The sequence below is a fragment of the Cydia pomonella genome, chromosome 3, assembly GCF_033807575.1.
Source record: "Cydia pomonella isolate Wapato2018A chromosome 3, ilCydPomo1, whole genome shotgun sequence".
NCBI classification, from domain to species: Eukaryota; Metazoa; Arthropoda; class Insecta; order Lepidoptera; family Tortricidae; genus Cydia; species Cydia pomonella.
Genome location: NC_084705.1, coordinates 13,970,245 through 13,985,343, shown reverse-complemented (window position 1 = coordinate 13,985,343; position 15,099 = coordinate 13,970,245). Strand labels below are relative to the sequence as shown.

The 15,099-nt window shown below is 36.4% G+C and overlaps 1 protein-coding gene across 1 annotated transcript in view; it reads right to left on the bottom strand.

Annotated features, from left to right (window-relative positions):
• LOC133516117 (homeobox protein Hox-B1-like) overlaps positions 1–14,747 on the bottom strand; it is a 45,636-nt gene extending 30,889 nt beyond the window's left edge. Inside the window, exon 1 of the mRNA XM_061848844.1 lies at positions 13,150–14,747. Within this exon, the coding sequence (XP_061704828.1) occupies positions 13,150–13,744 (595 nt within the window). The 5' untranslated portion in view covers positions 13,745–14,747. The remainder of the gene's footprint in view (positions 1–13,149) is intronic.
• Between the last annotated feature and the right edge of the window lie 352 nt (positions 14,748–15,099).

The window sequence follows — 15,099 nt, the reverse complement described above, 5'->3', positions numbered from 1 at the left end:
TAATACGACAGAGGTTTGTAAATTCTAATATTTTTTTAGATTCACCTCGTATACTCGGTTGAACAATAAAATCTATTTAAAAAACTTAACCAGCAATCCCCTCCTTTCCTGCCTCTACAGTAATAATGCATTTATTACAAATTATACAGACAGTGTACACTACAAATTTAACTAATTAAATATTGTATGCTACCTGCGTCACCTTAATGTCTAACTTGTCGTGGGTGGCAGTGAGAGGCTGTGACAGGAATGCGCACTTATCTCAAGACGGCTAATGCGGTCTGCACCACACTTTGATACACTTACTAATCAGCTGTCAACCGACCAAGACCACTAACTATACGGTCATTGTGCGCATTAAGTCATATTCCGATGAGGTGGACCTATGACGAGATGTCGATGTCACAAAATAAAACAGGAACACGGCCAAAAATTAAATAAAACATTATCATGAATAGCCCATTGAAAATTCTATTTACATTTCACTTTGCATTAAATAAGGTTCAGCTGATTTTTCATAGATATATTAATTTTGACACAATTCACTCGTCAATCCCAGTTTGTGATATTGAAACCTTGGGTAGCTGTATCTCAAGGCCTATGAGGTTTATGTAGACCAAATTGAACGAATTATGTTCCAAGTTTAGCCTGCTCAAGTCTTGTTAGTGGAGTTAATCATATTTAAGAAAAAAGTTACTTCTGTAGATAAAACAATAAAGTTAATGACCTGGCCCTACCATAATGACCCATCAATATATGTTACGTTTTTCTTATTTAAGTCTTAAGTATAGAAAAAAAATTTCACCTGTAGCGCCTGTGCAGCAAAAAAAATAGTTTCTGATTCTCTTAACCTTTCGTATGCGCCTGTCAGAAATTTGCCATTTATTTAGCAACTATGAGCAGATCTGCTCCTAAGCATAGGTACCAAAGGTTAACTTTGCGATGTCGACAGAAAAGATGCGAACGTGTTAAACATAAGTGTAATAAAATGTATAACTCAGTGACTCTTGTCGTAACATTATCAAAATCCAATAAAGATACGAATATTTCAGGGCTTTTCAAGCATTTCACACACTTTAATTTCACAAGAGCATTTCGTTATTAATACAAAAAAACAGCCGACACTTATTATTTGAAACGATGTTAATGGAGTGCTAGAAACTTGATTTCATAGACTATGTATAAATTAATCCCGCTAGGCTAGCATTGAAGAAAAATATAATTTATGCCTATTAACCCCTTCATAGTACGATTTATCGATCACATACGCGCCAATAGAATTTCAACTGTAGCATTCCGATTTAAAGTTAATTTTAGATAGCACTTTCAGCAAATGTGACTTGTCTTCAAATTAACCACGAAATCTAGATTAATTGGGATTTTGAATATACATATTTGGATTTTTTGGGAAATTTTGTAGATTGGTGCTGCCTGGAAATTCGTTGATTCCTCTATTCCGACAGAGTAAGATTAATAAAGGCAACTCAAATCCTGTATCTACTAAAAACTAGGGTCTACTATCATTGGGCCCTACCGCGGTGATGACGTACCGTGAGCAAAATACGGACGTTGATTTCCTGCAGGGTCAATCGGCGCAATGTTGCAAAGCGAACTACGGGACACTGTTAAAATGGAATCTATTTGGATCTACCCTGTGTGATAATTTTTTTGTTTATACTAACACAAGCTATTATAAAGGTTTCATGAAGAAGAGTAGCCACCAGTATTTATAGAACTCGATTCCCATCGGCTTGGATTATTTTTTTAAAGTTGAGATGTTTTTCTTGAGATCTTTGAAAAAGGAGCTAGCATGGCTTAGCTAAGCCCAACCCAATAAATAAGCCAAGCCTAAGAATACTTTTGACGAGCCGCCAGCCGCCACACTGGAGCCACCTCTATGATTATATGATTTCCTAAAATTCACACTTAAATCCAAAGTTGAATGTACGCATATTATTCGAAATCAATCCATTCCACAGTGTACCTACATATATAAAATATAAGAAATAAATATGCTTAAGTATGTAAAATATAATCAGAGTGGAATAAACCATGTCAGTACTTTGTCTACTGGTTTTGAACAAATTATTTAATTACGCTGTAAATAGGAAACAAAAACAAGTATATAGTAATAGAGTTAATGAAGCGTTGCTTGTCGCAGCTCCGGTTGCCCTTGCAAGAAAAGAGATCTAAAGTGGATAAGTAGCTACAAGGTACGAGTAATTCAAGTCAAGCAGTACTCGTATTATATTAGGGTAACTTCGTTAAAGTCACGCACAATTGTAGGTACTGTTGCAACGCGCTTGGAATAGATTTAATAAATTGGTCAATAATTAATGCTTGTTTGTTATTTACAAAAAGTAGCAAAGTAATAGCGCGTTTGAAACCATACTAATTTGTATTAAAATAAAAACAAAGAAATTTCATTTAGTCCGATGGCTAATCTGACAGCGGGATCGTCGTATATCACTTTTCATTTTACAATTTTCTGATTCAATTGTTACCATCGTAATGGCAAATATCGACTATGATGAATTGCATAAAATTTTCTCGAAACATATCGATGTCGAACTTCGCCTAATACAAGTCTCATTACATTTTCATTTCTCATGCTCTGAAAGTGAGTCATTATTCTTCTGTGAAGTGTGCAGAAAGTGATACATTTCGGCTCTAGGGCGTTTTACTTGCCAAGTATGTTTTTTCACTTTTATTTGCGATAAACAATTAAAATTTGGTATTAAATAGATTTGTTGTACAATTTCCATTTTGATGTTTTACTCCCCTTTCCATAGGTATATAACAATATTTTTACCTATACTGTTAATTCAAAGTACCTCCAAGAAACACTACTGAAGTTTATACATAGTATATTAGTATATTACGTATTTTACTTTCCTCGTATTCGAAATGCAAAGTAGCTTAGCTCGAGTGTAAGGCATCATTTCAGTATCGGGCTATTGGCACTCTCACTGCATTCAAGCAACAAACTACCTCGACTGAAATATGTGCTACTATTGCTTAATATGTGAATTATTATTAAGCACAATAAACGTAACACGAATTGCACAGAAATTATGCAAAATAAATTGATATTTTTTATGAATTAAGCACTTTTATGTACGCTATGAGACGGGTCAATTGGCGGTCATTAGAGCCCGAAGTGCTAAGCTATTAGGCAGTGCTTGCAAGTCACTTGCATTAGCTGAGAGTCGTGAGGCTAGTGCAATTTATAAAAGGTTGGCGGATAACGTGGACACCATTGCTACAAACAAAACAAAATATTGGCTGTTTTTTATTATTGGTAGGTACTTGACGCGTAAAAGCGCCCTGATTCAGGTCGTGTGGATCAGGTTTCAAATAACCTTTGTCAAGAGATCAATGAATGAAACAGGCCAAGTCTAGTTTTAGTTATTAGATCTGTTTACAATGTGATACTGACAGATCAGTGTATTGGTGTGAACTGTAATGCCGTGTAAATAAATGTGTGAATAAATAAAATATAAATAATATCTTATAACGAAACCTAGTAATTGTCCTGAAAGCCTGGCCGCTAAAATTAATATCAAACTGAACTGAGTAGACGTAGGTAAAGTAGTTATGTATATTCAAGTATTCATGCGCATGTAATGTGCCTCTATGGTTTATCCCGACCATTAAAGTACAAGTACTTATAAATTATCTGAGCCAGACCCATTAAATGCTACTCTTCCTAATGGAAGAGTAGCAATTAATGGGTTCTTACTTAAAAGTAAGAATTCGGTGATTTCACACTCAATAAGAAATAATTTTAGCCCAAACTCGACGTGGTTCCGTTTGTCTTTGCAGAGATCCTTTGTCCTTCTTCCTTGTTACACATAGGTACCAACATGCACCAACTATATTTGCCTGAAAATTATTGGGGACTCGAGAAGGTGTATTGCGTACTCATAGGAGTTAAAAGGCACCATAACCTTTGCGTCCGTTCATTTCTATGTCTTGAGGCACACGTCAAAGCCAGTAGGCCCTAAACCGATTACAACAGTCCACCAGGGGTCAGCTATCGCGCCATCTCGCACGCAACCCTCACTCCGTCACGTGACTACTTTCCTATATTCGGCGAACAGTCCTTTTTAGGAAACACTCATTATATCTCACTCCAATCCCATTGTTAAGAGCAGGATGGAAAACTGTTATGGTTAGTGGTAATGACCTTTTTTAAATATCAATAAAGTGTTTTAAATGAGCAGTTGACAGAACTAAAGGTCTCGTTAGGGAAAGTTGGGTTTTTGTGAGGTTAATATATTTTGATTTATGGAAACATTCTTGGTTTTAGCATAGTTGCGAACTTTTTTCTATATATGTTCTAGAGCCATTTTGAAAATGTAGTTTTCCGTTTATTGAACTATATCCTTTTTTTGGTAGAATACATTTTGTTTGGCCATGCAGATAATTTACAATGTTACTTAGTAAAATAATGAAAAAGTTGCTTTTACATTATTTTATTATTTGTTTTGGATAAGAAACCGCAGTATTTACCATCAGCTAGTTTCTATCTGACTTGCAGCTTCAAGCACCGTTTTTAGAGTTTAGATTTAAATATTATAGGTCATTGCCAATATTATAAAATCTTTCAATACGATTGGCACAATACGTAAAATTCCAAACGTCATGCAACATCCAAAAAGAAAATCAGATCCTTTTCGTCTCGGCGCCCGAAAATGTTAAAAGAAATTTTAGAACTGATACATAACGTTTACTTTTGAATATCTCCCATTTTGCCGAATCCAGTCCCGAGAGACTTGTCCTGGCTTCGGGTGCATTGTGGTGCATAGAATTGATAGCATCGGGATTTTTGTCCTGTGACAGCTCTTCACGTGTGGTCTCCGATTTTTTGTGCATTATGTGGTTAACGTTAGCAAAAAAATACGAGCGATTTGTGACTGATAAATCTGAGCATTTTTAAACTAACTGAATTAAGGTCATTGTTGTTTTATCTTTATCTAAGAAACTTGAGTTGATAGTTAAATTATTGGTGAGTATAACTATATCCTTTCCTTACGAATTCAACATCATGCTTAATGCGTTTAGTATAGAATAGCTTATCAAATTGATTAAGCCTTCTAAAATCAGCCGTAAGTACCTATTATACGTATTCTCCCGTGAGAAAATGCACAAAGTTGACTTGAACAATGGTATGATTGCGAAATGCCGCGAAAAATAACGCTATCTTTAATGTCAATATTTATTTTTTCTACTCGTCGACTGTAATGGATGAATTAAGTTTTATACTATAAGTTTTGTATACCAAACTGTACCCCTAGTGTAACTTTGATCGACATCATAATGTGACGAACGCGTTTGCGTTAAGTCTCATTTTGTATAGGATTTTGAGTTTCCAAAACGTCCCGCTTGGCGCGCTCTTTCGAAATCCAATACAAAATGAGACTAAACGCAAACGCGTACGTCACGTTTGGAAATCGAATTTATTTACACTAGGGGTACTGAAATTGGGTACTTTTCATGTATGGGCTCCCAACTCAACAATATAATATTCATTTCGAAATGGTTTAGTCAACTATAATGAAATTGACCAATGAAACTAACAAGCAATGGTAAGCAGTTTTCGTAGTCTATGGATGTTGCTATATTAAGGGTGTCACATGTGCGTTTATGACTTATGAAGCAATTGTTTCTACTATACAACCTTAAATAAATAATGAATTTGAGCTATTGTTTTGTTTCGTCCCGTTGACCGCGGTGAGCTGTGATTGGTCCATTTCATTATAGTTGACTAAACCGTTTCGAAATTAATATTATAGTTGAATTGGGAGCCCATACATGAAAAGTACCCAATTTCAGTTTGGTATACGAAATCTTAATTCAACCATTACAGTCGACGAGTAGAAAATACTATTTAGCTATAGGTATTTTTTTGTTTCGTTACACTGCCCACGGGCCACGGGGTATAAAAATTGCATTATGAACATGTTGGGCATAATGTTTTTTTCAAGTAGGTATAGAGTTTGTTCGGAAAGGGAAGAGTCGCAGAATGTATTGAGCCTCATACATTCCACGACTTTAAATGAGTTTTACTTTTAAAATACTGACTTTTTTTTTGTATGTTTATAAATATTTAATTTGATTAATTTAATAACCGCTTAAAATACTTTTGGCCGAATGCCGGATAGGTTTGTGCTTTCGATGCCTAACCTGTCAAAAATGACAATATGGCAGACGAATGTTTGAGACGTCACCGTATTTATTAAATAATGATTTCGCTTAAAATTAGTTTTTTCCTCACAAGTGTGATGAAAAACATTGTGTGCGCCACGGGCGGGCGGTACAAGAATTACAAACTCGTGTTAATTCTTGTTCACCGCCCTTGACACAAAATGTAGGTACTATTATTGGCCAATTTGAGTGTCCCACTGATGGGCAAATGCTTCTTCTCTTGATTTCCACGACCCGGTTTAGTGCTTCCTTCGGCCACTGTTAAGGAAGGTGTCCAGGTCATCCCGCCATCTCCGCATGTCTAGGTAGATAACCTAGATAGATTAGTCTTAAAAAATGAATTTTAGAATACACCTACATATCTGTAAAATTTGGCAGAAACATTAAAAGCCCACACACACTTGTGTTCGAATTTTTTCGCGTTAATCTTGATCCATGTTGGCAAAACGCGACGTCTGTCAAGGGAATTAATATCAATAAAGCAAGCAATAAAGCGAGTCACAAGTCATCTAAGCCACAGTATACAACTAGTGGGGATTCCAAGTCAGCGTGACTCGGCTGAACGTAAGCTCCAACCAGGAGGCGAGGAATTTGTTTGATTTGCACGATGTGTCATGTTGTGAGGAAAGGTTTAGTTTGGCTTCTATAGATAGACGGTACCCCAAACTTCGTATTATTTCATTATATTTATTGTGACGTTTTAGGCTAGTACGGCTACCACTAGTTTGACACTGACGTATTTGCTAACGTCTGCGTAACTTACTTTCTATACATCGCGCTCGCACTAATATGCGAGTACGAGCGAGAAAGTAATTTATGCAGACGTTAGCAAATATGTCAGTTTGACACTGGTGTTTGACAGTCGTGGTAAGGCTACTGAAAGGTGTTGCGACACCTTTCAAACAATAGTTTGCTGCACAGATTGCCTGTAATAACAGGCAATTAGTGTTTAGTACTGACTCGTAAAACTGTAAAAGTTTTGGCGTTTTGCAATGATTTTATGGCTGTTACACACATTGTAGGAGAAAATTATGTTGTAAAATTACACATAAATAGGTACCACATAAGAAGTTGTATCAGCACGTCGAAGTAGGAATTACATTATAAGTAGGAAATGGGCTTATATAATTAGAACGATTACTAAGCGCGTCGCCTTAGAAGAAACCAGCGTAAGTATAACCTCCGGTTATGTATGTTTGTTATGAATCTCGAGATCCAGCTAAATAGGGATCAGCTCACAGTTCATAAAATGTGTTGTGAGAGAGGTAGCAGACGTTTATTAAAGGAACTCAGCCATGACGATATTAATCCTTGATAACAACTGTGCATGCAAATTCGAATCACTATTAAAATCCCAACCGAAACAAAATTTAGACAAAGTCTAAATCTGTTATATTACATACTGTTTAAAATAGGAGATACATTATTGGGCTTTTAAAATGTACATATCATGAACAGCACTAAAATATTTTGGAATCTCAAAAACTATATTAATAAGGCAACTTTCGATTTTGTTATTGGTTTCCTACACTCTTTCTGACAACGCATAGGTAGTTTAGGTACTGTTTACACATTTTTGTACGATTGAATGAACCAGAAAAGTTTCTTTTTACTTTGGGCAATTTTTATATGGAGACTTTGTGATATGTAATGTGATAATTACGTCATATCGAGAAATAATTGAGTTCTTTATTGCAGGATTTGTAAGTGGTTTCGTATCTAGTACTCGTAACTGGAAGATAGGTTGACCTTTTATGGTAGCCTTTTTAGAGTTCCTAAGAAATGTTAAGTGGTCGGTCGAAATACCTGCGTATTTCATGTAAGAAAATATACAATTTGGGGCTCACGCGACAGTTTCCCTAATCCCCGTGTTGGGCTATCTGTGTTTGTTTTAGTAATTGCACGCAACTCCTGAGCTGTGACGGCGAAATGGAAATTCGGCCATTTCATTTCGTTTTATTTTTAAGTCAGCTTAGCAACGAAAATTGCAGCTTTGCCAGCAAATATGATAAGTTTTTGTATTAATACTTAAGTAGGTATTGCATTTGCACATCATTATTGATAGTTCTTTGTAGAACCTTGGTAGAATGTAGGAAATCATCGATTCCTAGGCCGCTATGTCCAAGAGTAAAAAAAGAAAAGTGTGACGAAATAAAGATTACTGGAAAGTAGCTATGTAGTTGAACATTTTAATATAATTTAAAACACTCTACCGCAAAAGTTATACGCATGTCTGTCGATTCCTGACTGGTTTTTAAAAATATTCCCACAAAAGAAACTAAGTGTGGCAAGTGTTATAAGATGATTTTTTGTGCAAAATCTGAAGCGCGTTTTTGTAAATCTAATTAAACTCTAAATAGAAAATTACCCATTCTAATGACTGCGTGCACGTATGTCACTGCTATCTATATTCACTATCTAAATACTGTCTGTCTGTTCCTCTGTCGTAACTTTTTCTGTTAGCCTAGTATTAGTACAGATAAATACATTTAATGACGGTGTAGTCATTTGAAACGCTGAACAATGTTGCATATACGTAATTTGTCAAAAGTAATAACTATTAACTTTTTTTTCATATGATTTACCGATACCCAACAGGTATAGATAAGGGGCTACTCACAGTTTTCATCGATTTTTGACTAGTTTTCAGTCGTTACTCGTACATTTGTACTATAGATAGAATTATAAGACAAACGGCTCTCAGTTCAATCTTTTATCTCCATTCTGGTCTGCCGGATTTTGAAAGAAATGAACATTTAAACATTGTCTAAAAAACATTTTTTTAGTTACTAGATTGCTGTGAAGGATTTTACAAGTATGAAATCTACACATTTGGGTTCGTGTTTGACGTTTCTAAAAACTGATCAGAGATTTTAATTATAAACTAATGAACACAAAAGTTAGGCCAGTAAACCAGTTTTTTGGCCTAAAGTTGTTCAACTTTAATGCCAAATATCTCGAAGACAGTGAACTTTGAAGTAAATATGGTATACTAAATTGCTTGCTGTTAATATAATAAGCTACAAAAAATCATTAGAAAATGGGATCCCCACAAGCGCGACCTCTAAGAAATCCGTAACAACAAATGCGTGACTCGCCGTAACGATTCAGTAAGTATAAAATTAAATTTGATTAATTTTGGTCTTTTGGTTTTAGTTAAACATCGGAAAGGCAAAATACTTGGTAAAATGAAACGAAGGGAAAAGGTGAGGTGGTGAGGTTTATTGCTTACACATCTTTAATGTGTATACTTTCAATGCGATGACCAATTAAATAGTTCCCTTTAATAACAGCACATTAAAACGGAGGGTCCAGATAATCAAATCATCCGTCAGACGAAGCCTCGACGCTACTATTTAAGCGCGTCTCTGACGTTCAAAACGTCAAATTATTTGCTCCTAGCGTCGACGTGACAGCGGGTCAAGGAACCTTTGACACCGTTTACGTCAAACGTCAAAACACTCCGATTTAAAGATGGACGTTGCTGGCTGTCTATTAAAACGATCCATAGAAACATTGTTTCTTTTTTAAATCGTTGTTGATGGAATTTATTGTTAAGCATACCTATTTGTCTTAGTGCATTTTAACTATTAGTTTCTTAATACATGCATTGCATCGTTTTCGATTGAAAGAAAGATTGATCGAGTTTTATTAAGTATATTATTTTGATACTAAAGGGAGGGATAGGATCAAGGAGAGAAGATAGGCCGGAATTGCATTTTTTTTAACAGCTACTTTTTTTCTTCATTGGACCGTATTTATTCTAATGACATTGTACATTGAGTTCTTGACTATGATGGAATGAGTAATGAAATAGGTACCTAATTCAATTATTTTTTATTAAAACAAATTTAAACATGAAAAAACATAAACTTTAGTTATTCCTATAGATTTATTTAAAAATGGCACTGCTTTTTAGGGTTTAGTAGTCACCTAGAAACCTTTATAGTTTCGCCATGTCCGTCTATCCGTCCGTCCGCGGCTTTGCTCCGTGGTCGTTAGTGCTAGAAAGGTGCAATTTGACAAGGACACATAAATCGTGCTTGCCGGCAGAACGGTAAAATATAAACTGCCAAAAATTTTTTTTAGGGTACCTCCCAAACAAAATGATATTTTTGTATTTTATTTTTGCTCTGACCCAAGGGTTTCCTAAAACAATTTTTTGATAAAGTAAATAATATCGGTACATTGACGTACATATATCTAAAGGACGGGCTTTACGGGTATTAAGAATGGTGCTAGTTCAGTGGTGTCATTCACAAAATCGAGTCAATAGTGCAGTCTAACGCAACTAGTTGCGACCAATCGCGCGCGTGATGCGAACTCATCAACCAATCGCGTTGTGGCGTTAGACTGCACGATTGGCTCGAATTCGTGTGCGTGACACCTGCACTGGCCCCATTCTTATTGCCCGTAAGGCCCGTCCTTAGATATTGTCAATGTTTCAGAAATAATCGCTCCGAAAGAAAAAACAATATGTGGTGGGGACCATGGGTCTAAAAATATGAAAAAAAATCGTGAAATAAAAGCAAACATGTTCGGTTCAGTCGTTTTAGAGTTATTGCAAAAAATCTTCTCTTTTTAGTAAAAAGGCGTACAAAGTATTGCGAAAGTAATCCCTTATGCTTAAAATGTACGAGTACATGATACTAACTAATGAATAACCCCTGTTTGGCCTGTTCTTACAGAATGGTAACTACGAAACCCTACACTAAGCATGGCCCGACATGCTCATGGCCGATTTTTTGGATCATAATACGGTTGACAAAAATATGAATAGTGATCTTGAGGCTTTTTTCTAGTAACTTCATTGATTCGGAACCTGATTACATGATTTTCGCTCGATAGAAAAAATCACGAACATTGGTCTATCTACATCGTAAATTTTTTTTAACTATATGTGCAAAAAAGCTATTAACATGAATGAAAAGCTTCTAAAAATGCGTAATTTTATTTTTGATCGAACTCAATGATTACTTTTTTGTTAAGTTACTAAATATTGTATAACAATGATATCCAAGATCCCGGACACGCACGGCTGTCCCCTCAATGATCAGCGAGCTGCTTTCGGAGAAGGACCTGAACGCACGGCATCTTAGTTAGAATGAAATATGACTAGTTATATTTTTCATGCTCATTTCTATATGATTTCATGTAAGTTCCTTAGGTCGCTTAGAACTAAAAGTGATAAGAAATATATATAAATAACTTAAATTACGGGGCGTAGAACCCAGTAGCCCATGGAATTGGTACATTTTACCTAATATCAAATGAGGTAGTTCTGTTTTTTTAATATGCCGGTAGTGATGAAATGGTAATAACAAATCCAAGTTTTCGACCTCGAAAGCCCTTGGGATCATTGTAAAGTACATGAAAATCCATTAAATTTTAGAATATTTTTCAGTTTTTGTAAAAAAAATCCAATAAGAACCGGAGTTAAGGCAAAAGTCACTATGCACACTTTTAAGAAGATGATACCTACTTGCAATAAATTGACTATAATTTAGTCTTAGCTAGCCAAATAGTTTCTAAGATACGGCTTTTCAAAGGTTTGCAAAATTTTGAACTAACTGTAACTGCAAAAAAGGTTGTACCAGCACTTGTGGTTACAGGAAAGCAGCACTCAAATGCTCAGCTGTTTGCAACTACAGCAATGGTCAATCCTGCGAGAATATACAGGACCGGAGATGTGTGCCGACATTGAAAAACCATTCATTGATAATCCACTATCAAATGACAATTTCGACCGGCCTGATCAGGTTGACGAAGAAATGCTACCACACACGCTGGCCCCAAAAGGAGTGCTGTGGATCCAAAGGACAAGCCTGGTCCATCAAAGATATACAAGAGATAGGAGTTATAACAATTTCCCTCGCTGTACTGTATATTATACACACAATGATCCGAAGGACTTTCGAGGTGGAAAACTTGGATTTGTCATTACTATTTCATCACTACCAATATATATAAAAAACAGAACTACCTCATTTGATGTAAGGCAACACCTCTTTTTTGGTATGATTTCCATATATTAAACCATATATTGTACTCCTAAAACCATAAATATAACTTTCCATTAACAACTTTTAAAAATTACGAAATCTTTAGATTTTATATTTTTATATAAATTGAATATTATTTTCAATGTACGCTGACATCAGTGTGTTTGACGTTGCTTGTCACGCTTTAAACGTAACAAAATTCCCAATACATTGCGTCTTAGAATTAACTTCAATGTGTAATAAAAATTAAAACATATGTTATTTTTAAAAGTTGCTGAACAAATGTGAGTGAGTGCTGTGAGTTTGAGGAGTATAGCCTACAGTTTAATTTATTGCTCCTGTTACAGGAAACACCCGGTATAATAGAACTCTAATATTAGTATTTGTATTTCGACATTCGACAACAAAACGTGGAACAGGGTAAAGTTAAAGGAAACTTTCCCTGTCGTGTGGTTAATCTCGGCGTCCACCACGCAAGCAGTTTTTTTCAAATAACATTCTAAGCCTAATTACATTTTATTTTAAGAGTTTGGTGTTTTATAAGTAAAAAAAAATGTTATTATTGTTGTCATTTAGCTAAGCTATGTTGTGTCACAAAGAAAAGTGTGTACTTAAGGGTGACGATGACGGGGCTTAATCATACAATTAAGCTAATGAGGCTGATCGCGGAAGTTTGCAATGGTTAAAAAAAACATTACATATACCAAATCAAAAGAAACATTAACCATAGACTACAGTTTGTTTTGGATTCTTCACGGTTGGAACCATTTATACTTGTGTCTTTTGGGTTTTTACTTCATTTGGCCTGTTTTTTTTTTTTAGGCGAGGCGAGAAATACAAAGAGGTTCAAATCAGGAACATCGATAGGATCAAGTGGCGTAACCTCATATTTTTGAAAGAAAGTTCTGAGAATAATACGTGCAAAAATTATTGTTACCTGAAGGTTTAGGAACATTCCTCTTGACTTGCATCCATTTGTAGGTGGGCACGGCGGAGTGCGTCGGCGGATGCTGCAGCCCCGTGGTCGGGAGGTGTGGGCCACCACAATCTTCACGGAACTCCCGCAACCCGCCGAACTCGTCTTTTGGCTGGTAATCGAACTCCCCGCAAGCCATCGGAGAAGCTGGATTGAACGCCATCGATCCTTCGTCAACGAAGTGCATGTTATACTTTGTCTCTAAATAATGGTTGTCTATTTTATGCTCGTGAAGGTGCATGTCCTCGTGGCGAACTTCCTCTCTATGTTTGAATGGCTCCGGGTGATGCTGAATTGGATGCAACTGGTAATTCTGCTGTAGTTCGCCGTAGTCTAGGTTTGTGTAGCATAGACCTGTATCGGTACTGATGACGGGAGGTGGGGGCTCATGTCCCGGCTGCGAGTGCAGCAACGGCTCGTAGTAGTGAGTCGGAGGCTCATAGTACCCCTCGTGGTATCCCTCGTACGGCGGCTGATACGCTGCCCCCTGCTGGTAAAACTCGGCGCTGCCATAATTCTGCTGGTTGTTGTACATCCCGATGTCCATAGTCATCATGTTTGTCACGATCACCGCTATCGATGTCGATATTTACACACACATCACTACGTCGACGGGTGAGACAGTATTCGCACCGGCGATTGGCGTCCCGATATTCGGTGCGTTCGAATTTTAAAACGGGCTAGTGCCGCGCCGTGCGCTATCGACCGTGCGCCCGCACGCCAGGTGTACCGACGAACACTGAACGTGAACACATAATTTTTCTTAACCACACTAAAACTGACTTGCCCCGTCCTTGTCTAACACCGTCAAAATTGTTCAGATTAAGCGAGATGGACTAATCAATATCAATATTGGCGTAACGAAATCTACGATAAGAGTTTTAATACGTTTTTTGTGCCATGAAATAGTATTTGAAGCTCGTTCTACCTGGTTTTCATTGAGTGGTTTTTGTTTTGGACTAGGGATGTGACTGGACATGTGCACTCACAGGAAGGTTGGTCGTTATTCTGGAAAGTTTTTTGTTTGTGGTAGGCGGAGCTTTGTGGAAGAGGAGGCAGGCTTGATGCGAGCGGACCAATAGGGGAGCACCGGTGTATTCTCCATTTTGGATTGGTTCTCGCGAGATAATAGTGCGAATGTTGGAAGCTGGATGTAACGGATGTTTTTCTATTTACTTTGTGTTGTGTTGAATGCTCCCTTCGAAACGCTTTCATTTATTTTTGTGACGTAAATCGATTTCAAGGTGTGAACAGGGTTTTTGTCACTTTACTTAAAATGGCAGCTGCTATTTGCTTATTTATTTTCGGAACACAATAACAAATACATTTAATGTATTTATGTGTCATCTCTCATCTACAATATCTGAAGTAACAGAGCTTACATTTCGACAAAACGTTTCATTTCGTTTCGTTTCGTTTTCATTTTTCAGTGGGTTAATAGCTATAATTTTTTACTTTCAGATATTAATGAGCAAATTAAAAATATTTAATAATTAAGTTAGGTACCTAACACCTTACTACCTTGTCACGGCTAAAGTGCCCAATTACAATTATAATATAAAAAAGGATTATTTTTGAAGGAACAGATACCTACCTACGGACCGTGGTAGCCAAGATAATCGTTAAACGTCACGTTTACCTATCGATAAACGTCAATCGAAAAGTAAAAATGTATCGAGATGACAAATGCAAATGGAAAGTCAGTGATCAGGCCTAGCCAAGATGACAATCGTTGATAAGAAAGCGCTAATTGATACTTAAGTAATGTATGGAAATAGTCACGTGACTTATAGTAGCATTTGTCACCCAGATTTATTTTTTCTTTTCGTTTAGCGTTTTTCAATATACGATTGTCATTTCGGCTAGACCCTCAGTTCCATATATGTATTTTAAGTTTCGATTGACGTTTTC